The sequence below is a fragment of the Eptatretus burgeri genome, chromosome 9, assembly GCF_056783735.1.
Source record: "Eptatretus burgeri isolate ZD-2024b chromosome 9, Ebu_testis_v1, whole genome shotgun sequence".
Lineage (NCBI taxonomy): Eukaryota > Metazoa > Chordata > Myxini > Myxiniformes > Myxinidae > Eptatretus > Eptatretus burgeri.
Window position 1 is genome coordinate 29,761,095 of NC_140969.1, and position 22,500 is coordinate 29,783,594.

At 42.1% G+C, this 22,500-nt stretch overlaps 1 protein-coding gene across 7 annotated transcripts in view; it reads right to left on the reverse strand.

Annotated features, from left to right (window-relative positions):
- The window catches only part of GOLGA5 (golgin A5), a 37,210-nt gene that overhangs the window by 262 nt on the left and 14,448 nt on the right, over window positions 1–22,500 (reverse strand). For 5 of the 7 annotated variants that reach the window (XM_085894576.1, XM_085894575.1, XM_085894573.1 and 2 more), the window contains exons 5-14: window positions 19,564–19,697; window positions 15,713–15,836; window positions 15,171–15,374; window positions 14,064–14,234; window positions 13,154–13,282; window positions 12,816–12,914; window positions 10,371–10,587; window positions 4,660–4,762; window positions 1,989–2,052; window positions 1–1,879 (exon numbers count right to left, since the gene is read on the reverse strand). The exon at window positions 1–1,879 is cut by the window's left edge and continues 262 nt beyond it. In XM_085894576.1, coding sequence (XP_085750702.1) covers window positions 1,808–1,879; window positions 1,989–2,052; window positions 4,660–4,762; window positions 10,371–10,587; window positions 12,816–12,914; window positions 13,154–13,282; window positions 14,064–14,234; window positions 15,171–15,374; window positions 15,713–15,836; window positions 19,564–19,697 — 1,317 coding nt within the window. In that variant the 3' untranslated portion in view covers window positions 1–1,807. Of the gene's footprint in view, window positions 1,880–1,988; window positions 2,053–4,451; window positions 4,508–4,659; window positions 4,763–8,094; window positions 8,295–10,370; window positions 10,588–12,815; window positions 12,915–13,153; window positions 13,283–14,063; window positions 14,235–15,170; window positions 15,375–15,712; window positions 15,837–19,563; window positions 19,698–22,500 lie in introns of those variants that run through there. The other 2 variants (XR_015061525.1, XR_015061526.1) reach the window with 2 other exon arrangements.

Here is a 22,500-nt window from a genome sequence, read left to right on the forward strand (position 1 = left end):
GCAAAGGGGGGGGGGAGGAAGGGAGGAGGGGTTTATAATGATGGAATGTAATTAGAGCTGAGTTGAAGTCCTCTCCCAATCTAGATGCACTTCTGACCTCCTCCCCCCTCCCCTCCAAATGTACATGTAGGAACTGTCCCAACGATTCAGTATCACCCATGAAAAGCATCTTGTGCATTTGTAAAATATTAGACCAAACAAAGTACAGTACAGGTTAAATTGGGACTTCTAAGTAAATAAAACACCCTCTTATGGAGAATAAATGAAACAAAACATTTAATTGATCAATGGACAAAATGCCATCCTCACATGCACATTACTTAAATGTTGAGTGTGCCAATTGTATAAGTGTACATACACACAAACTGCTTGCTAATGTTCCACCTCCAGCAGCACTGATGTACACACAACGCACGGCTCACACGTCCACCTCACAAAGGAATCCACATGACTTGCATACCCACCTCACAAAGGAGACTTGACCCATGAACGAAATTACAAACCTTTTGACCCTCCCACCGAATCAACCTTGCAATGTTAATCCCCATTTCGTACAGTTAAAATTGATACAATACTCGTAGGGATCAAAGAACGTTCGATCACTTCAAAAGTATCAGAATCAACAGCGGATTAAAATAAAAGTTTGAGAAACAAAGAGGGAAACTAATAAAATGTTTATAAATCGATGATCATGATTTGTTATGGAAGTAACCCGATCACTGGCAGAAATCCCCATCCTCCCTCTGTGCGTATGTAATAAATAGATGACCTCAAACAGTACTTTTAGCATCTTTGTGAAATAAAAAAAAGATTAATTGTGCCTGAACAAAGTTTTCCCCCACACAATGGGCATTCCCCTTTGGGAGGCAACATCAGCATTGGATTTAAAAACAAAATGATCATTGAATGGCCGATTTCATTACCTTACAAGCTCTCAACTTTGTGAGTCTCATAATTAACACTCTTGCTAGAGTCCCTTCAACTTACAGGTTTTAATTCCTGAACTGAAACTTTCCTTGTCTTTACAAGGACAACGTTTGGCTGAGCAGCTTTGTATGGGTAAGGATAGCAAGAGATATCTGGGCTCATGTACATACGACATATACAGAAACCACAATATTCTGTAATGCCTTAAATGTTCCTTCCCTCATGTCCATAATATGTGGATGCCCCTACCCCCCCCACCCCCCACCTTCGATTGTGTAGTCTGGAAAATTGCAAATGCCACATTCTCACAATATAAAGAAAATAAAAATAAACCATCTACAAGTGGGTTGAACAATATCTGCAGGTATTGAAGAAATACCTCTTGCAGTTTGGTAAAATGCAATGTAATGGACAATAACTGACATTTGAGAAGAAAGAAAGAATGAAAGAAAGAAAAGAAAAAAAAGGTATAGTAGCATTTCTGAACTTGAAATAGTTCATTATGATTAAAAAAAGTTTAAAAAAAAAAATAAATTTAATCTTACAAATTACTGTTACATAAACTTCAACTTGAGACTGCTGCAATGGGGAGGTGCTGTTTAACAGCTGAAACAGTGAGTACGGTACAGTATATTCAAAATATAGTCACAGAGAGACAGAGACAAGACACATCTGGCAAATATACTACTGACTGTTCAACAGTGAAGTACCTGGGAGTGACAAGTACAGTATTCAATTTTGCAAATAACTCAAATACACATCCAACAGAGGGGCAGGTGTTCAAAAATCTGGTTCAACAAATGCAAGGACTTGCATTATTTGGCTAATTATTCGAGCAGTTGTGGTAATCAACGTTCCAGCCATAAAGCGTCCCTGGTTTTCATACGAGATTGACATGCATTTCTGGAGTGTACGTCAGAAGTACAATCATCACCCAGAAATGCAGAATTATCTAGAGGACAAAAACAGGTAAACAATGAAATCATGCATATACATTTAATAAATGCTTGTAAAATAAAATAAAAAGAGCAAATATGATAACTTTTAAAATGCAAACTTACTATATAAAGCAGAATGAGCACCCTCGCTATTGGGTATCGTCTCAAGAAGACACCAAGGCGTATACTGCAGAAGAAGAAGGAGACGAAGAAGAAGAGTGATGAAACAAAACAATAAAATTATTGCATCAAACAACATAATTAATCCAAGATAAAGTGGTTTTCCATCGACAATGAGACCAAACCACTGTATAACATGCATATTGGTGGCAAGTACATTCTAATTGGAATTCTACATTCCAATGAGGTGTAAAACAAGAAGTAGAAAGAGACCAGGGTGGTTGAGCAGTGAGATAAGGAACGCTATTAAGGAGAAGCAAAAGGCATTTATAAGGTTTAAAAACAGGACTGGAGTTAGATTTATATCATTATTATCGGAGTAAACAGAGGCAAGTTAAGAAAATAACTCAGCAAGCCAAAAGAGAGTATGGCGAAGAATATTAAACATAATAGCAAGGCTTTCTTTAAGTACATCAGGGGGAAAGAACAGGTTCAGAACAGTGTGGGCCCATTGAGGAATAGCACCGGGAGAGTGGTTAGTGATGAAAGTGAGATGGCAGGCTTATTAAACAGGTATTTTTCTTCAACTTTTACACGATAATTGCCAATCGCAGAGAGTATCTATCGAGGAGGTGAGGAAGGGTTTTTCCAGAAGATCCAGGTTTGAGTGGAGGAAGTAAAAGAACAGCTAGGTAATCTAAGAGTACATAAGGCTCTGGGTCCAGATAATATGCAACCGAGAGCATTGAGAGAGGTGGCTGAGCAGGTAAGCAAGATGTTAACGGATATTTTCAATAGCTCACTGGAGTCAGGACAGGAACCGGAGGATTGGAGAGTAGCAAATGTAACAACATTATTTAAGAAAGGATCCATAGAAGAATTGGGAAACTATAGACCTGTTAGTTTGACTTCAGTTGTGGGGAAGGTGTTGGAGACATTAATTAAAGACCGGATGAGGAACCATTTAAACAAATACAAACTAATTAAAGGTAGTCACCATGGGTTTACCAAAGGTAGTTCCTGTTTCACAAATCTTTTAGAGTTCTATGAAGCAGTGTGTGATTGGGTGGATGAGGGAAAGGCAGTGGACATAGTATATCTAGACTTTAAGAAGGCATTTGATAAGGTACCACATCAGAGGTTGTTGGCCAAAGTGAGGGCTTGTGGAGTGGCTGGTCAGGTAGCTAACTGGATTGCAAACTGGCTTAGTGGTAGGAAGCAGAGAGTGGCAGTGAGTGGGAGGATGTCTTGCTGGGAAGATGTAAGTAGCGGGGTACCTCAGGGATCAGTACTCGGACCATTGCTATTCATTATTTACATCAAAGATTTGGATAATGGAGTAAAGAGTACGCTTTCCAAATATGCGGATAACACAAAGCTTGGAGGTAAGGTGGATAGCAGAGGGGGTGGTGAACAGATACAAGAGAGTATTGCGACTTGTATAGATTGGGCAAAAGACTGGCAGATCGAATTTAACCTGAGCAAGTGTAAGGTGTTGGGGATGGGAAAGAACAATGAAAATAGAGATTACAGGATGCAACGGGTAATTTTGGAGCATGTCACACAGGAGAAGGATGTGGGGGTGGTAATAGATATGGGAGGTAAGCAGGTATCACAGTGCCAGGCAGCGAAAGGTAAAGCAAATAGTGTTTTAGGCTGTATAAGGAGGGGGATCAATTATAAATCAAAAGAGGTGGTGTTAACATTGTACAGGAATTTTGTGAGGGCCACATCTAGAATATTGTGTGCAGTTTTGGTAACCACAGTTCCAGAAGGACATAGATGCCACAGAGAGGGTTCAGCGTAGGGTGACTAGTTTGATTCCAGGCCCAGCTGGACTCAGCCATGAGGAGCGGTTGAAGGAGACAGGGCTTTATTCACCAGAAAGGAGGCGGTTGTGAGGAGATATGATAGAGATGTTTAAGATAATGAAAGGTGTCGATAAAATAAGTGCAGATGAATTATTCAACAGAGTAGATAGTGACAGAACCAGGGGCCATAGCCTGAGAGTAAAGAAGAGAAGAGTTAAGATGGTAATAAGGCAGGAGACTTTCACTCAGAGAGTAGTTAATGCATGGAATGGTCCGCTACCTGGAAAGGTAGCGGCAGCAGAAAAAGTAGATAAGTTTGAATTAGAATTAGATAGGTACCTGGAAGTTATGGAGATAGAGGGGTATGGGGATGTTGATAAGAATTTTCAGTAGTTTGAGTATTGATGGGTGGTTGTGTGCATGTGAATGGTGTGCTGTTGGTGGGGGTCTCGTTAAGGGGGGGTTGTGTGGTTGATGTGTGTTTTTAACCAAGCCCATGCCCCCTCTCTGAGGGGAAGAAAAGAAAAAATAATAATAATAAAAAATGAAAATTACAAAACAAAAAAATATACTATTTTTTCTTTCTTTCATTAATTAAAATGATCTTGGGTTGGTGTGGTGTTCGTGCAGGCATGATGGGCTGAATGGCCTCCACCTGTTGGATTTCCTTCAGTAGGAGCCACACCTTCCTAATCACCCTAATAAACTTTCCTGTCAATGACAATGAAATAGCACAACAGCAAGCACATACAGGAAGTTATCAATGTGGCCTCGTGTTGCTATAATATCCAGTGGAGGACAATGAAAATTTGTTGGAGGGGAAAAAAAAATAAACTGCATGGATCTGGTGGGTCTTTTCATACCTGAACCGATCTATTGTGCTGGCTGCCTTACGCACCCTTCCATACACTCCAGAAGAAAACACGTCACCTTCACTGCATAGGACGGGAATATTCCGGACATGGACTGCATTCAACAAGAAACGTCTTGTTAATAGGATCAACATGAGAATAAAGTTATTTTAGTGTGTGTGTGTGTGTGTGTGTGTGTGTGTGTGTGTGTGTGTGTGTGTGTGTGTGTGTGTGTGTGTGTGTGTGTGTGTGTGTGTGTGTGTGTGTGTGTGTGTGTGTGTGTATGTGTGTGTGTGTGTGTGTGTGTGTGTGTATGAACTAACAGCTGCATGATGGTGTGGAAACATCTTTAGATTAATTGATGATTCACTAGCAATTAATGATGGGTTTGTATTTGATCAGCTTCATGATGATATATATCCAAAATAACTCAAATTTAAAAAAAAGGAAAACCAAACTCACACATCAGTTTCTTTTTTCGAATTACAAATTGATATCAATAATAATATATTTCACACCATATTATTTGATAAATGAGATGCTTTTCCATTCCACAATGTACGAATGCCTTTCTTAGACAGCAATATTCTTAAAAGGCTGTTCTATGGTACAGTTGCAGGTGAAATAATTTGGACTGTGAGAGCAACCACACACAGCACTGGACTTGTCAAAAGATTCAAACAACTAGTTTGACGTTTACAAACACAGGGAGCTACAGTTAGCAGATTAAAACAAGTTTTCTTTAAGATCATGAATATAATCAGTGAAATGCAATATACAAACAAGTCTGGAGACTGCAATGGTTCACGAGTGGTATTTGACGATGTAGATCGTTTCAGAAGTCAAGGATGAGACAATGTGATAATTTTTGACCAAGTTATAAAAATGATCAACATGATGTGGTACGGGTGACGGGTTATTACCTGCAAAATGTCGAAAACCCGGTTTCGTTCAACAACTTAAAAAATTTGACCTTTGCATAACCTTTAAAGGTCACAAAACACTGTTGTGGACATTAAAATAAGGAAACAGGATACGTGCTATAGCTTATTGGAGTTAGTTCGTCGAAGAAGGTCAAAAACCCGGTTTGATTCCCACAACTTTGAAAATTTGACTTTTGTGAACTTTGAAGGTCAAAGGTCAAGGATTATGACCTTTGGTGCAAAACTTCCTCTGGAACATTCCAGGAACAATATAACGTCATATAGGCTATATGGCATTTCGCACTCATCGGATTATCCATACTTTGATGGAAGCAGCGTCAAAACAAACTTGAAGGGGGCGCCACGGGCAAGGTGTTCGAGATAGAGAAAAATGGTTTCAAGACTTTAGGTGGGGAATGACCTTAAGATTATGCATAAAAAATATTGTCATCCTAGCTCTCAAAGTTTGGGCGGTCGTATGATTTTTATGTCAAAATTCGCAGTTTTCTAAGTTCGTGACCTCGTGACCTTGACACGAAAATGAAAAATAGAGCTCTGTGGGGCTATGCAGGTACCATTGGGCTAACCAAATACCAAAACCCCTGTCAGATGATTCGACAAAACCCCTGGAAGAAAATGCAAATTGAAATCGGCTACCCCCTAAAAACACGTTTTTTGGGCGTGGCTCCGCCCATAATGGGCGCACCACGCCCATTCTCAGGAAAACACAACTACAGGGTGCCCCACAGAAACCAGGAAATTTGAGATTTTGAGATTTATTTTGCCGTATTTTACCATATCAATAAACTATCATATAAATTTTCTAACCGTTTTTTTATTTTATTTCAGAATGCAGCAGTTATCAAATTTGTATCTTTGTTTTACACTACATCTAAGTTTGCTTTTGTTTTGTTTAAAATAAACTGTACCAAATTTCCTCGTTTTCTGTGGGGCACCCTGTGGATCAGCGTTTCTCAACCTTTTTACCCTTGTGGAACCCTTGAAATAGTTTTCATGTCTCAGGGAACCCCTGCATAAAAATTATTATATACCATTATTAATATCTAGCTCTTTTATATTTTTATCGTAGTTCACGTAGTAAATATAATATTTTTTTTCAGATACCTGGTTTAAGGAAAAAATGACCCCCTTTTTGTCAAATTTATTGGCAATGAAAAAAAAAACATACTGCTCGTTTATGAGACCTCACACCGAGGTTTTAATTCACAAAAAAAATGGATTCCATGACACGAATCCGCCCACGTACGAGACGTCCACGAACCAGTGAGGGCGGTTTCACACTGGCGCCATATAGACATCGTTAAATACATTCCCTATGGTTGTTATAATTGTAAATATTATAAGAGGTTGAAGCCTCTATTATAATAACCAAGGAGTTTCCAACAATATGCCGTACGTGTATTGCAAAATTACGAATATTAAATCAAACAAAAACTACTCAAAAATACATTAGCCTATTTATTACTGTTTCTCGCGGAACCCCTAGCGACCTCTTGCGGAACCCGAGGGTTCCGGGGAACCCGGGTTGAGAAACACTGCTGTAGATCATGATATAAACCTCCCACCAAAATTTTATCAGGATCGGATCAAAACCCACGGAGCTATGTTCGGGACAGACAGACAGATAGACACACACCAATAACGAATATAGTGGTCACTTACTGACTCGTGAACCAATAGTAAAAATATTATTAACGAGATATTTATACATTATTAAAAAAAAAGAAATTTTTTTTGAAACCGATTTCAGTGGTTGCTTGGAGACAAGGAAGCATATTTTTTTTTAAAAACGTTTATAAATAACCGTTTGAATATTTGAATAACAGTTTGATCCAGAGGTGAGTGGATTGGTGTGTTATGTTTCAGGTAAGATGTGCATGACAATGTATTATCACATAATGGAATGTGTGATGGGTATTATAAAACTTTGTGAAAATGCATTAAATCCTCTGGTGAGTAGTCTGATTAGTGATGTTGTATTGATGGGTTGACTGACTGCCTGGACACAACTGAGGTTGTGGATTGACTGATTTAGATAATCTACTGATGTGGATCTGTGACTGAGGTTGTGAATCCACCGTTTGGAAAGGTTCTGGGCTGAAAGGATCAAAACCTCGAGGAAGAACGGTGCTCAGCTGATGATCCGTGCGGTTGGGAAACGAGTCAATTGCTTTCAGGTTAAGGTTCCTACTTCAGGTAAGGGAACTATGTTTTGAGGTTTACAACTGAAATGAAGTTGAATATAGGACATTGTGGAATTAACATCATTTTCAGCAATCCATTAAATTATATTATATTTTAGGAATATCCCCAATACTGTACAATTAAGGAAGTGTGTGTGTGTGTGTGTGTGTGTAATATATATACATGCGCACACACACACACACACACACACACACACACACACACACACACACACACACACACACACACACACACACTATGAATACTCCTCAGTGGTCAAAACAGGCTGACAGGATGGCCGAGATGTATGCACACTCACCTCAAAGCTGTCTAACCTGGGTTTGAATCCCAACCCAGGCATAAACTGTCATCCTGGCATTTTACAGGCAGTGCAATTCATCAACGTGTGTGCTGTCCCTCGGATGGACGTTAAACAGATCTCCTGTCTGCCAGCATTCGTTGATGGATGTCAAAGATCCCATTGTATCCCTCGTGAACAGAACAGCTATCGCCAGCACCCTGAACAAATTATAAATTCCTGCCTTAATCAGCAGAGGGTATTGCATCAGATCAGTGGCACAGCTGCACCATCAAGGCCGGATTTAGGCAAGGGCAAGCTGGGCAGTTGCCCAGGGGCCTCCACATATTTCATGAAAAAAAATTGTCAGGAAAAATGTATTTGTGAGTGCCTGAATGGTAGTTGGTAGTTTGTGGAACAGATACAAGATATTCATCTATAACAGATATAAGATATTCATCTTATCTCATTCTCTATTTCATATAGAAGTTCAGATTCTTTCTTCTTGAAAAATATACATTATGGATGACTGTAAATATGTCTTGTCACCTTTTTAGTATTCTAAGGTAGGGTGGGCCTCCACTACTGAAGGCTGCCCAGGGGCCACATGTCTAAATCCGGCTATGCACACCATCAGCCAATGAATCTACCCCGCAGCCTTGTGCTGTATACGAGCAAAGTGGTTGAAACATTGGCTCAGATTCCTGTCCTGCAGTGCAGCAGTGATTGTTGGTGCTTTTATTTTTGAATAACAATTTTCAATTAACACAAAATATCTGGTACTGTATATCTATTTGTATATGAAAGCCATCATCATGATGCCAGAGTGATGGCCACTGGATGGCTAGCAAACATGTCCAGCTTGAATGCTTCATAATACGAAGCCAGAATGAATAGGTCAAATGGTAAGAAGTATTTAAATGGTTCTAGCACAGAACTGTGGAGAGGGAGAGGGAGAGGAATCTACATATTTTAAAATCACCCAGAACTCCAAATTTATTTCTGTGGTGAGCCTTTGGGAGAGGTACAGTATCTGAAGTTCCTTGGCTTCACCATCAGCTTTAACCCATCTTGGGAAGATCAGATCTACAAGCTGGGCTCCACAACCAGCAGTTGCCTTGGAATTCTCCATGGGACCAAGTCCTTCCTCTGCCATCCTCAACTGATAACCTTCATCCAGACCGTCATGCAATATGCTGCTGCTTCTCTCCTTCTCCTCCTTGAGGCCATAGAATCCCTCTTTGCCATGAGAACCAACATCCTCCATATCATTGGAATCTTGCATAGTCTAAGTTTCGGTTCCGGTTCTTGAGCGATGGTGGCGGTTCCACTTCAGGGTCTCTACCGACTTTCTCAAAGATAGGTTTTCCGGGTTTTTTGTCGCGTTTTTACTGTTATTTTGTTATCTCTGTGTTTACTGGGTGTTCCTAGTCCAGTCTTGTGTTAAAACTTGCTAATTGTTGAGTTTTCATCATCTTTTTCATATCAGGTTTCCTTGAGGCCTACCCTTCTTCCCGTTTGTGCGCACGATCGTGTTTATTGTATTTTCTCCTTTTTACCACAGGTTCTTATTTTCTCCACTTTTCCCTCCACCCTCCTAACTATACCCTCTGTTTCCATGTCTGAAAATATTTTTTTAAAACAACAAAAGAACCTTTTCCTCCTCAGTCCTCACCATATACCCCACGGAACCACGTGACTTGCCTGCTCTCATCGTCTCCCCTCCCTCTCAAAGCAACCTTCAAACTCTTCCCTCCCATCTTTCTCAAAAACTACCCCTCACCCTTCTCCCTCAACTCTCCCACCCCCTCCCCTTCACTCCCACTTCTCAAAGTTGTCTCCCCTCACATCCACAAAGCTGCCTCTTTTCCCCTGTCCTCTCTCTTCCATCTCATCCCTCCACCTTCTCCAATATTCAACTTCCCTCTGCCCCATCTCTTACTCCCAACTGTGCCTCATCCCATCACCACCAAGTCTTTGCTCCTCATCCGTAGGATGAGAATGATCTTTTCTCCTCATCATCTCCTCTTCCTTACAGGATTGTCCACCAATCGCCATCTCGTGATATCTCCTATTTCCACCACTGAGATTTACAATACCCACAAAGACCATGTTCTCACCATTCTCCACCTACAATTCATCTTTGTGCTGTGATGCATCCATTTGTAGATTGGAGAACTGGTTTTCATTTGCCTCATTTTATCTATCAATCCATTGTGATCTTCCCTGAGCCTCAATACTTGAATTATTTTATTTTCATTCAACCCTTCCCACAAAGAGAACTTTATTATGTGTACCTTCTGACCCATCAACATTAAGGGAAACACTTGGAATTCCAGCTGATGCTCCATGACAATGCTGCTGCTCCAGTCTCTCAAGCTGAAGGGCCAGTGAAGTGCGTTCTGTGCTGAGAACTTCCAGGGCTGTTTGCTTCTGAATCAGTGTTTCCGTAAGCTGCTGCAGACGCCGTTCCAATTCAGCCTGGCCACCACCACTCATTGCTTTTGTGGTCAACTGGCAGAAAGGAATAATGAATTACAAAAATGCCAACCTCGGAATGTCTAAAATTATGCAAACACTGTTCGACAAATATGACATTTATTTTTGTTGAACCTCAATGGTCTAAGTTTCCTTTTCAGGATGACATGAAGTCCATAAAAGTTTTTTAGGAAGATAGAATCCTGGGATATTATTACTTGTGTACAATTGCACCCAAATCAGTCCATTGTACAGAAACAACACACATTCAGACATGAATTTCATCGTAGGGATGAAGTCGGAACATCAAATTTCATGAAACAGATTCGGTTATGACCACCCCAGTACTAAAGGAGGCTATCAGTTTGCAATTGAACGTGGAAGTTGATTCGCCAATGGTCCACCAAAACAAATGTTTGCATTACGATTGTTTGTCATACTCTGCAGAAAGACCTTTATTCCCAAAGATAATTAAAATTATTCACAGAATAGAACTGCAAGACGAGACGCACATTGCAGTTCTATCAACCATTTTACTGGCACGGACTGTAAGGTGAACAATAGGATGGTCCAAAAAATTTGAAAAAAAATAGAATGTTGCTCCACAAGCTTAAAATTCTTCTAATATGATCCAATAACGCGCATAAACTTTTTTTTTTTGCTTGATCGGAGGCGCTTTAGAGGTCGCTCCATATGACGACTTTTAGTCTCATGACTTGAATAAATTAGGGTATGGTCAGGTACGATTACGGGTACTTCTGGATGTTCGAGGTGGAAATGGAGTGCATTTTCGAACTCTATGGGGTCGATTTACTCTGAAAAATGACTGCACCGACATTGAATTCACTAGCATTTCGAAAATATGATCTAAAACAAGATTTATCATTTCTGGAGTTGAGTAACTAATCCTACTCATTTCGATATTTTCTAATCTATAATTAATTTGTTGTCTGTCTAAACATTTCTCAGAGTAAATCGACCCCACTAAGTTCGAAAATGCACTCCATTTCCACCTAGGACATCCAGAAGTACCCGTAATCGTACCTGACCATACCCTAATTTAACCAACTCATGAAACTAAAAGTCGTCATATGGAGCGACCTCTAAATCACCTCCGATCAACTTAAATTTTTTATGCGCGTTATTGAATCATAGTGGAATAATTTAAGGCTTGTGGAGACAACATTTGAATTTTTAAAAAAAAATTTCCTGTTTTTGGAGCACCCTAGTGAACAACACTTTAATAAGCTCGCCTTTCACGTATGCACTTCAACCCAAATGGGGAAGTGAACTCACAAAACTGTCTAATACGATACATTTTTACAAGAGGAAGTAGATTCAAGAACTGCTCTGTGTTCTATTGCTCCACTCCACCAGCCCTCTTCCCTGATCCACTTGCAACCCCTGGATTGCACACATTCTTCTAGAATCCCTCCCTGAAGTCCAATCTGGAGGCTTACCTCCATCCTCCAGTCTCTGAAACAGATTCCTTGAATCTTGCCTCTTACACTTCCATGGCGTGCCCTCAATCATGACGATGCATTCTGTCATACCCACTCCCCAATCACTTATACTCTTAATGATTTCTCCCGCCTTTTTTAGATTTCGTAAGTATAGTGATGACTTCAGTCATCTGTTTGTGTGTTTGTTTGAGGGCACGATAACTCGAGAACGGAAGAAGCTACCAATGTCAAATTACACCACGTGATTCAGGAGAGTGATGGCTAGTGCTGATTAGATTTTGGTCAAAATCGGTCAAAGGTCAAGGTCACAGTGAGGTCAAACATTCGATTTTTGATGGTTTGGTACAGAATCATCGTAGAAACTTCTGGTTTGTGTCGCTACCTTCTCTAGAGACAGCTTTTATTAGACAAGGTCAGAGGTCAAGTTGACGATTTCGTAAGTACCAGTCTATGACTGCTTGTTATTCCTTTGATGTAAAATCTTCCTTTCACCACAAATCAAAATTCATAGAGTTGAATTACTTGATAACTAATTTTTTCTTCTTCTACTTCAATAATCTAGTATTCCAGGACAAATCAAGGAGTGCAGAAGAAAGGAAGGAGATAGCATCTCAAGCTGTCTCTCATATAAACATGGATATGCGAACAGAAACAGTGTACACCATGCAGATTCAGTTCAAGGAGTGTGCTTTCAGAAAGTGTCCATGCAAATAAGAAAAAAAGAAAAAAAAAAAAAACTTCCCAATGGTTGCATGAACAATTAAGTAGTCAGGCTCTGGATATTTCTCACTTACTGCTCACCTGGTTCCTCAATTTCTGTATTTCTTCCTCTCTATCATTAATTCGGCGTTGAAGTGCACCCGTTGTCCTGTCCACTTCACCCTCCAGGTATCGATATTCCTACAAGAGATGCACAATAACAGAATACAGTTGTGTTATTCAACAAACAAGTTGCAACATTCATTGACAAGAGTACAGATATATTTGATTGTGAGGGTGAAGGGTACATGGTCTTAATGCCTTGGTATTTGACAATGCCTTTTTCGAAAAGATCCACTGAAAGATAAATAAATGTCTTCACGAACCTCGATTACATTTGCAGAGAAAACTTGCTGAGGACATGTCAAGACACGACCCACCTGTTTACATCTCTCGCTTTCAGCTTCGGCCTCTCGGTGGAGACGTCTCTCGTTGACCAACTGTTCCTGAAACTCCAGCTCTTGATTCCGTGCAGACTCCAGATCCAGTGCTTGCTGCATTTCAATCTCCTGGAACATTCAGCATTTCATCACTTTCCTTTTGTGTTGTAATTTATGCACTGCCAAACACATCAAGTAAGAGGCCAACTCTGGAACCATCCTTAAACAATTTCACGCCCAACTAACTCTGCTGGAATTTTTATTTCACTAATCGTATGCATTTTACCCAATGTCAACTTTGGCACATGCTCATCCGATCTTTTGGCAGAAATATAAGCACAAAATTACATTGTGGTGGAGGGTGAAAGAGAAAAACAAGGGGTGAAAGTGGAGGGAGGACACAAAAATCTAGATCCAGTTTACTCTGGCAAAAGGACGCCTGATAGTACCACAATGCGAGGATCTCCTCTTCTTCTTCTTCTTTCGGCTGCTCCCGTTAGGGGTCGCCACAGCGGATCATCCGTATGATCCGCATAGTGATTTGGCACATGTTTTACGCCGGATGCCCTTCCTGACGCAACCCTGGTCGCCTCTTACGACACAGGGATGTGGTACACCTATTTTAACCGGGGTATACACCGGCCCAGTATACTGGTACTCATTTCGCCGACCTCGGAAGGGTGACAGGCTGAGTCAACCCCCTGGTGTATTAATTCAGTGGCCCAACGGGGCTTGAACTCAAGACCTTTTGGATCCCAAGCCGCTGCCCTAACCACTGCGCCAACACACCAGGCTTACCAAAATGCGAGGATACCATACACAAAATGTATGCAACTTTACAAATGTGTGTGTCCAAAGCAAGTCACGATGTTATATACATCCTACTCAAAGGAACGGTGTTAAGCTTCACCTGGATTTCTGAGCGTGAATTCTGCAACTGTGCCAGCAGCCTTTGGATCTCCTCTTGCTGCAACTCTCGCTCATGTCTCAGGTCTTCAATTTCTAATGCACTCGCTGTTGTAGCCTCCAGGCCATCAGGCCCAATACCTTCCTTTAAACTACTGATCAGCTTCTCCTTGGACTGAGAATAAAGTGATTTGAAAAAATTTAAAAGAAAAAAAAACAGACAAAAATAACAAGAAACTTAGCTCTCCAAATCCTCCACATCTGCTTCAACTCATACCCAGTGATCATTTCAATTAGGCCCCGCAGTCATTTGACAGTCCAAAATGAATATAATAATTTAAAAATAAAAGTAGAATGGCGCTTGGTCGAGCACATACACCCGCCAGGCTGACCAGTTTATGTTTTGCATCCCACTGAAAGGCCGGATCTGCATCTGGACCTTAACCAAAATCAAATCGGCTTCTTCTTTTCGTCTAACCAACTCATCCACCCAGTTTTGTCATAACTCGCCAACAACATTTTGAGATATAGTGCTATGTATCGTTTTTGGCCCTCTATCTCAATGGTGAAGAATCACTTTAAAAATTCCCACATCCAGATCTGGATCTTAAACAAACTCTAATCAATTCATCTTAGTCACACACCTAACTTGTCCACCAAGATTCGTCAGAATGCGTCCACGTTTTACAATATGCTGTATGCTCACAGAGAGACAGACAAAGAGAGGGGTGAAAACATAACCTCCATCCAACTTCTTCGGTGGCAGATGTAATAATGACATCGCTAAAAGGCAGAATGCTGTCAAATTCCCAAGGGTATTCAAAAAAAAAAATCGTTCAGAACAAAGTCCAATGTGTTGTTGTCATATTTTACCTCCTGTGACAGTATAAGTTGTGTGCTTCAATGCAGAAGAGACAACCATATTATTATTCCATCAAGTTTATCTTAAATGGAGCCAACTAAGAGAAACAAAAACACGAACAGCAAGATAAGAATATAAGTAATCGAGCATTTTGGCAAACATCTTCCAAGTTCTCTCTTCTTCCATATTCAGACAGACATGTGCAGTGATTGTGGCTTTGAGGTAAAGTAACTGGGGTTTCATGACCACCTGTAAGATTCTTGTGGCCTTCTGCTTATAATCGGTCATTTCCTGCTTCAGAGTGTCCAGTGCTGCTGTGCTCATCTTGTTTTTCTGCTGGGCCTGGTTTGTGAGATTCTTTGCCTCGCTCGCTCGTCTCTCTGCGTTGGCCAAGGTTTCCAGCAGACCCTGTCGCTCGGACTCGAGTCGAGTCAGCCGGGCCGAAAATTCTTCCTGCATCAAAATAATCCAATGTTAACAGCATTTCACAAATTACAAGATGGATGTTTAATATGCTGAAAAACAGATCCAAGAACAAGTTCAGACTCAGCATTTACACGTCTAGTATAACCCCCTTGTCCCCCCCCCCAAAAAAATCCTTTTTCTATTACCGGACACATTTCCTTATTTTGAACCTTATACAGATACAGTAAAATAATAAAAGAGAGTGCACGATTGAAATTAATTCGTTACAATGGGGGGGGGGGGGGGTGAAATCTACATTTACACCTTTTCAATGAATTTTCAAAAAACATGCAGAGGAATAAATCGAGCATGTGCTGAACTTGCACCTGTGCCTCTAAGGAGCGATCTTTCTCCCTTCGAAAGGCAGCCTCTGCTCCTTTGAGCTGATCCTGAAGAGAGTGCAAGGTGTGGCTGTGATGACTGCTGCCCTCCTCTTGGTCATGCAAGATCCTGTCGGGACAGCAATTACACTCACGATGCGTCTGCAAATGCATTTTGTACAGCAACAAGCATGCACATGAGGAGAAAATGGGCAGCAGACAAGGTATGTATCTGCTATTAAAATTTGGGATTCGAGGTAGTTTTTGAAATCTGCATCGAATGATAATTGGGATATCCAGTTCCGTCAAGTCATATCCGACTTCTGGTGACATTCACATTCAGATTTCTCCAAAATCCCTATCCTGGAATGCTTCCTGAAGCTCTGGCAGAGAGTTTTGTTGCAGCCTTCACCCCATCCATCCAGCACATACACGACGGTCAGCCTCTTCGTCTTCTTCCCTCAGCCATACCCATCATGGTTGACTTCTCCAGACTTTCGTTTTCTGCACACATGATGTTTCCGAAGTATAACAGTTTCTGTTTCAGCATCAGCACTTCTAATGTACATGGTGGTTTAACTTCTTCAAGCACAGATTTGTTTTGTTCTTCTTGCAGTCTAAGGAATTAGGACACAGGGACTAAAGTAATGCCTCCTATTTTTATTTCTTCAGCATTTCCAAGTACTGACGGACCAAGACATTCGCAGTTTCGTTATTTGCGGACCACGCGTATTTGCGCTTGATAAAATGCAACCTGCTTCTACATTTCGGCCCTGCGCTTCGCGTATTCATGGTTTTCACTGGCGCAAAAAGCATCTTCCACGAGTCACGTGCATAAAAGTTCTAAAACATATCTTCCACCAGCCACGCATAGAGCAGCTGTAAGTATACAAGAAAAACCATATCTTCCTCCACAAGCCACACACATGACCTGCTTCTGCATTCACAGCCCTGTGCTTCATGTTTTCACAGTTTTTCATGGGTGCATAAAACATATCTTCCACGAGCCACATGCATGACCTGCTTCGATATTCACAGCCCTGCGCTTTGCATTTTCATGGTTTTTCGCAGGTGCATAAAAAATTTTTTTAGCTGCACTATAAGCAAGTTGCATGGCATGTCCCACTATTTACGCAACAAAAAGACGCTTCACCGTATCTACCAGCTGCTCTGTAAGACATAATCCCCTGTGAGTCACATAATTAAAACACTTCGCCGCATCAATTACCAGCTGTATAACATGTTATCATCCGCCAACATACCCATAAACAATGGGCAGACTATTCACCCCTCCTGCAGCAACCCACAATTCCTCATGACTACTTATGTGTAGCATGTCTCGGGTCTCAATCATTCTTCTCGTCCCACTGCCTTGACCTGTGTTTTGCCTCTCATGAAGCAAAATGATCAACCATGGCTCCCAAGCGCAAAACCAGTACGAGATATGCGTTAACTGCCAAGAGGCAGAATAAAGTGATGAGTTTGAGTAACAAAGTGGAGCTACTGAACGGGCTTCCGAGAGAAGAGTGTGCGGCATCTGTGGGCAGACTCTGTGGAGTTAATGAATACACCATTTACTACGTAGGGAAGAATGAGAAGGCGATCCGAGAAAAAATGGTGCGGAGAGCACTGTACAGAGTAGCAAAGTGGTCACCCAGGTCCAGGATATCCACATAGAAAGGATGGAGAAGGCTCTCAAATTACAGATGGAGGACAACTTGCAGAAGAACATGCTTTTAAGTGGACCTCTCATTCACGCAAAAAGCGATACATATGCAAGCGCATCTGGATGAGGCGGGTGGCGCTAACACGAGTGATAAGGGTGATGCGAGCAGGAGTGATGCAGGTATGAGTGGCTCCAGTCCATTCGGAGCAAGCAGCAGATTGTTTGACCACTTCAAGAAGTGGTACAGTCTCCGCAATGTCAAACTGACAGGCGAGTGTTCCTCCACAGGGCACGAGGCAGCCGAAACGTTCCATGCTCAACTCACGCAGCTCATTGAGGAGAGGAACCTGCCAGAGCAGGTGTTCAATGCTGACAAGACTGGCCCGTTTTGGAAAAAGATGCCAATGCAAACTTTTATCTCGAAGCACGAGGGGATGGCATTGGGATTCAAGGCCGCAAAGGACCAGGAACCTCTTCTATTCTGCGCAAATGCAAAAAAAAGGACAGTATAACAAAGCTCATGATGCTGTACCATTCCCTGAACCCGTGTGTTCTCAAGGGCAAAAACAAACACGTGCTGCCTGTATTTTGGAGGGCCAACAAGGTGTGGATAGCGGAAATTTTCATGAACAGATTCCATAACTGTTTTGTCCCAAGGGTGGAGAGGTACCTGACTGAAAGAAACCTTGAGTTAAAGCTTCTCCTGCTTGTTGACGATGTTCCTTGCCACCCCAGGGACTTGAAGGTGGCTCACCCAAATGTCGAGGTAATCTTCCTGCCACCCACCACCACTTCCCTGATCCAGCCACTCGACCAAGTTGTAATCTCCACTTTTAAAAAAAAAAACATTATACCCGCTGCACCTTCCACCCTATTTTGTATGCGATGGACTCCAACCTAGAGCTCACTGTCGGGCAGTGTTGAAAAGAGTTCAACATAGCCCACTGCATCAGTGCAATCAAAGAGTCGCTGGATGAGGTGAGCCTCCACCCTCAACGCCTGCTGGCAAAACCTGTGGCCACAAGCAGCGAAGAACTTTACAGGCTTTCCTGACAACATGGAGGAAAGGCATGAAATTGCCGAGTTGGCACGGCAGGTAGGAGAAGAAGGCTTTGATGACATTGAGCCCGAGTAGTTGGATGATCTTTTCGCCTCGCGTGCCGAGAAGCTCACTTAGGAGGAGTTGGATGCCATTACCAAGGTTTCTGAGGAGGCGGCGGTGGGCAGTGATGATGAGGAAGACGTGTTGAGGTTCAACTTCACGGTCAAGTTCCTGGGCGAGATGCTGCAGGGCATCCAGGCAATTACCGATGGACTGAAAGACGCCGATCCAGTCATGGAGCATGACCTCAAGTTCATGATGGGGTTGGATGATGTGATACTTCCATACAAGGAGCCACATCAAAACCTGACGCAATCTACCAGGCAGCTCTCGATCATGCATTTTTTTTTCCACCCTGGTTCCTCCAAGACAGGAGCATCAGCACCCTCTCCTTCAGTGCATGACTCATCAGTGACCTCATCTGCAGCATCTTCAGAATAGTTCATTGGATTTTAGTTATCATTATTTAAACAGTTGTGTGTGTGTTTGGGTAAATAAAAATTTGAAATGGTGCCTGCTATTTTCAAAATTTTTACAGTATGGTTGGTAAAGCACTTTTCATAAACTGTAATCACATTCTTTCAATAAACATTGGAAACGGTACCTGGTGTTGTCGTTTTTGGGGGTTTTTTATTTGTAAGAATTTTTTACGAAACGATAATAACGTGCATTCGCGGTCGAAAAGATTTTAAACTTTAAATTTTTTCCCCGATGAATCAGGAACCACCAGGAACCAATCATCCTCTTTTCCATTGAAACAATGTGCGACATTCGCGGTGTAGACATTCACAGCATTTTTCATGAATCACGAACCGCCGGGAACATATCCTCCTTTTTCCCATTGAAACAATGCCCCGACATTCGCGGCATTTTCCAGGAACGTATCCCCCGTGAATGTTGGGGTCCGACAGCATTTCAAAAAACAGCTTCAATAAAGAAATGTATAAATGAAAGAACATGCAGGTTCATGTCTCAACAATGGGAAAATGACATGCAAGTATGCACACATCCACAAGCAGTTTCCATTCCTCAATTCACGATAATATGAGAGTCCATTTGTATGGAAGTGAGCGGTCAAATGAGGTACACCTGTTCCGATCTTCCTGTACAGCCTGTAGGGCTTCATCCCTCGTCTGCAAGAGCTTGTCTGCCTCATCCAGCCGTACCCTGAGCACAGCCAATTGGGAGTCCTTTGCTGCCAGGGTCTCTTTTAGGTCTGTGACCTGATCAAATAAGAGGAGAACAACACAAATGTTGCAATTGCTCAGTGCTCTGCTGTCCAGTCATGTGTTCAAGGTTGGAGTCATTTTACATGTTCTACAATAATAAGACAAGTCAAATGCTAAAATTTTGTGCAATGATATAGTTTATTTCCTGAGGTGGACAGAGGACCATCATTAAGCTCCTTGTGAAGGTGAACGGGAAGAAATTCACAGGCAAATAAATAATTCCAGGTTCCATTATCGCAATCATGCTTTGGCATCTTGATGGTTTACTTTATATGGAATTTCTTGAACGTGAGAAAGCCATCAATGTACAGGACTATAGTGACTTGTTACGCAACAAAGAACCAAGCAAAATGCAAAGGATAACTAGTTGTGCTATCTCAGGGTGTGACCATAATGGACAGCACACAAAAGTTGCTTGGCAACATTTTCTTTTTGCGGTTTCTATGAACATAACACAATCATGTGCATTCACCGTTTCAATGAACCATCATATAAGGAGTAGGGCACTCTTCAACATCACGACGTCACCAGATATGTCTCTGTCCACATTATGACATCATTATACATACTTGCACCAAGTTTGACTTAAATCCCTGAACTAAGATTCAAAATATTAAACAATTATGGCTGCCAGACCATGCGTCCGATCAGGTTGAAATGTAAACATATTGTTGTGGCTCTGGAAAGCCAGCACTCCTCCAAGGCAATGGCATCCAACATATAGCGATCCCGAGACAGAAACCTCGTTAGTATTCTTTTAGATAGCCCTTCCATATGTCTAGTGGGTAAATGGGACCAGATGTGTTGCATAGAGCTTTTAGTTATGTCATCAATCCCCAATTACTTCATTTAGTTTACTTCCTTTTATTTCACACAAAACCACGCATGCAGGCACGTCAGGACAGTAACGTTATCTGTGGAACATCAAGAAGGCATTGTGATCGCCTCGTTTACAGACGCACGCCATTTCCTGTTCAAACGGCATGCCATAAACCAACTGACACCTCATCTCACACCATCACCATGCTCACGACAATGCTACAACCCCCCTCAATATAATTCTCACCACGCCTTCTAAAAATCCCCACAACAACCTACGCTTGGTCTTGCCACAATCACCACATCCACTTCAGTCTCCTCACTACAACTGCTTCAACAACTCCCAATGCTTCAATGCCTTCACCACAAACGCCACCACTTCCTGTACCTCACAACTGCTACAAATGGTCCAGACCACAGTTAACTCCCTGGACACTCACCAGTCTCTGAGGATGCCAGGGGAACGAAGGACATTACAAGCCATGGTATTTCAGCATGCAACTATAAGCGCAAATATGCACTGGGATTCGTTCAATGATTCCCGGGTAGCCCTGGTGTTCCGCTAAATAGCAATGCTCGAAGGGAGTTCAGCATGCGTTCATGGCCGGAGAGTCCTCCCGATGACCTGTCGGCCAATGTTAATTATGGAGCTGTGTCGCATGGCCAGGCTGGAGCGAAACTGAAGCCATTTATGGCTCTGGAGTCTGGCGGGGCATGGCTACAGCTTGAAGTGGTGACATCCACGCATCATTGGGGACGCACGGAAATGCTTAAAGGGTCTTTTGATCTACTTTCTGGCCCCTATTTAAAAAGGCTTTACATTCCAGGCTCTATTTTTTCAAAAAGACAAAAAAAAAAAAAAAACAGCAAATCAGGCTCAATCTCTGAAGCCGAATCTCTTCGTCCTTTGTCCAGAGCCTTTGAAGAGCCGAGCGTTATCCAAGCTGAGAGGGCAGCACGACCAAACGAGGCGAGCGGGGTGGAGTGATCGTCGCCGGATCATCGGCGCTCGACTTTGATGGTGTTCCACAGTCATTAGCCTAACATTTACAGACTCTCTCACATGTGTCCTGTTAAGCCGTCTTCTCACACATCTTTCTCTCCCAACTGATTGTGCGTCCATCGTGGACGAGACAAACTAAAAGAGTAACAATTATTGATTCACACCTCTCACATTTCCTCTTGCATCACGCTGCACTACACATTTTTCACCTCCCACCCACGCACCATAAACACCCACAGTTTTCTTTTCTCCAACCACTTCCTAAACGATTAGCTTGAATAGGTCCATCGACCACGCCTACACCTCAACTGCTTCTCCTCTCTCTGAACTCGTGTGTGTGTGTGTGTGTGTGTGTGTGTGTGTGTGTGTGTGTGTGTGTGTGTGTGTGTGTGTGTGTGTGTGTGTGTGTGTGTGTGTGTGTGTGTGTGTGTGTGTTGGCATGTGTGTGTGTGGTGGCATCTGTTATGTGTAACATAAGTTAAGATTGCGGAAGTATATCTCAGGTTAAATCTGCACTCTCTTTTGTAAATAATAATTGCATTTCTTTTGCCACACCCACAATTCCTTGCTTTCCCCTGCTGTACATAACTGTGTATAAAACCATTTTTAATGTGCCGCATCATCTACCTCACCTTGCTTGTAATAAATGTACCCAGCCCGTTTTCTTTTCCTTCATTGGTCCAGCATGGTCCGCACATTAGCTTAACCAGGAAGTTATAACCCACCGAATTGCTTGTTAGCGAGCACACACTCACTGTATCGCTCGGCAGTAATCAGTGTGCACTGAAGGCACGTGACCCTAATTGATCAGCTGTCCACAAGTAAGGTATCACACGAAGCAATGTAACCCTGCCCAGATTGGCCGTGCCACTCGGCATTCGTGGTTGCCTAGCAATCTGCCGGTGCACTGAGTTATCTTTGCCCGGCGGCCTCAAGCCAGGTTGCTTGGGAGGAACCCGAGTGCTTCCCCTCTTC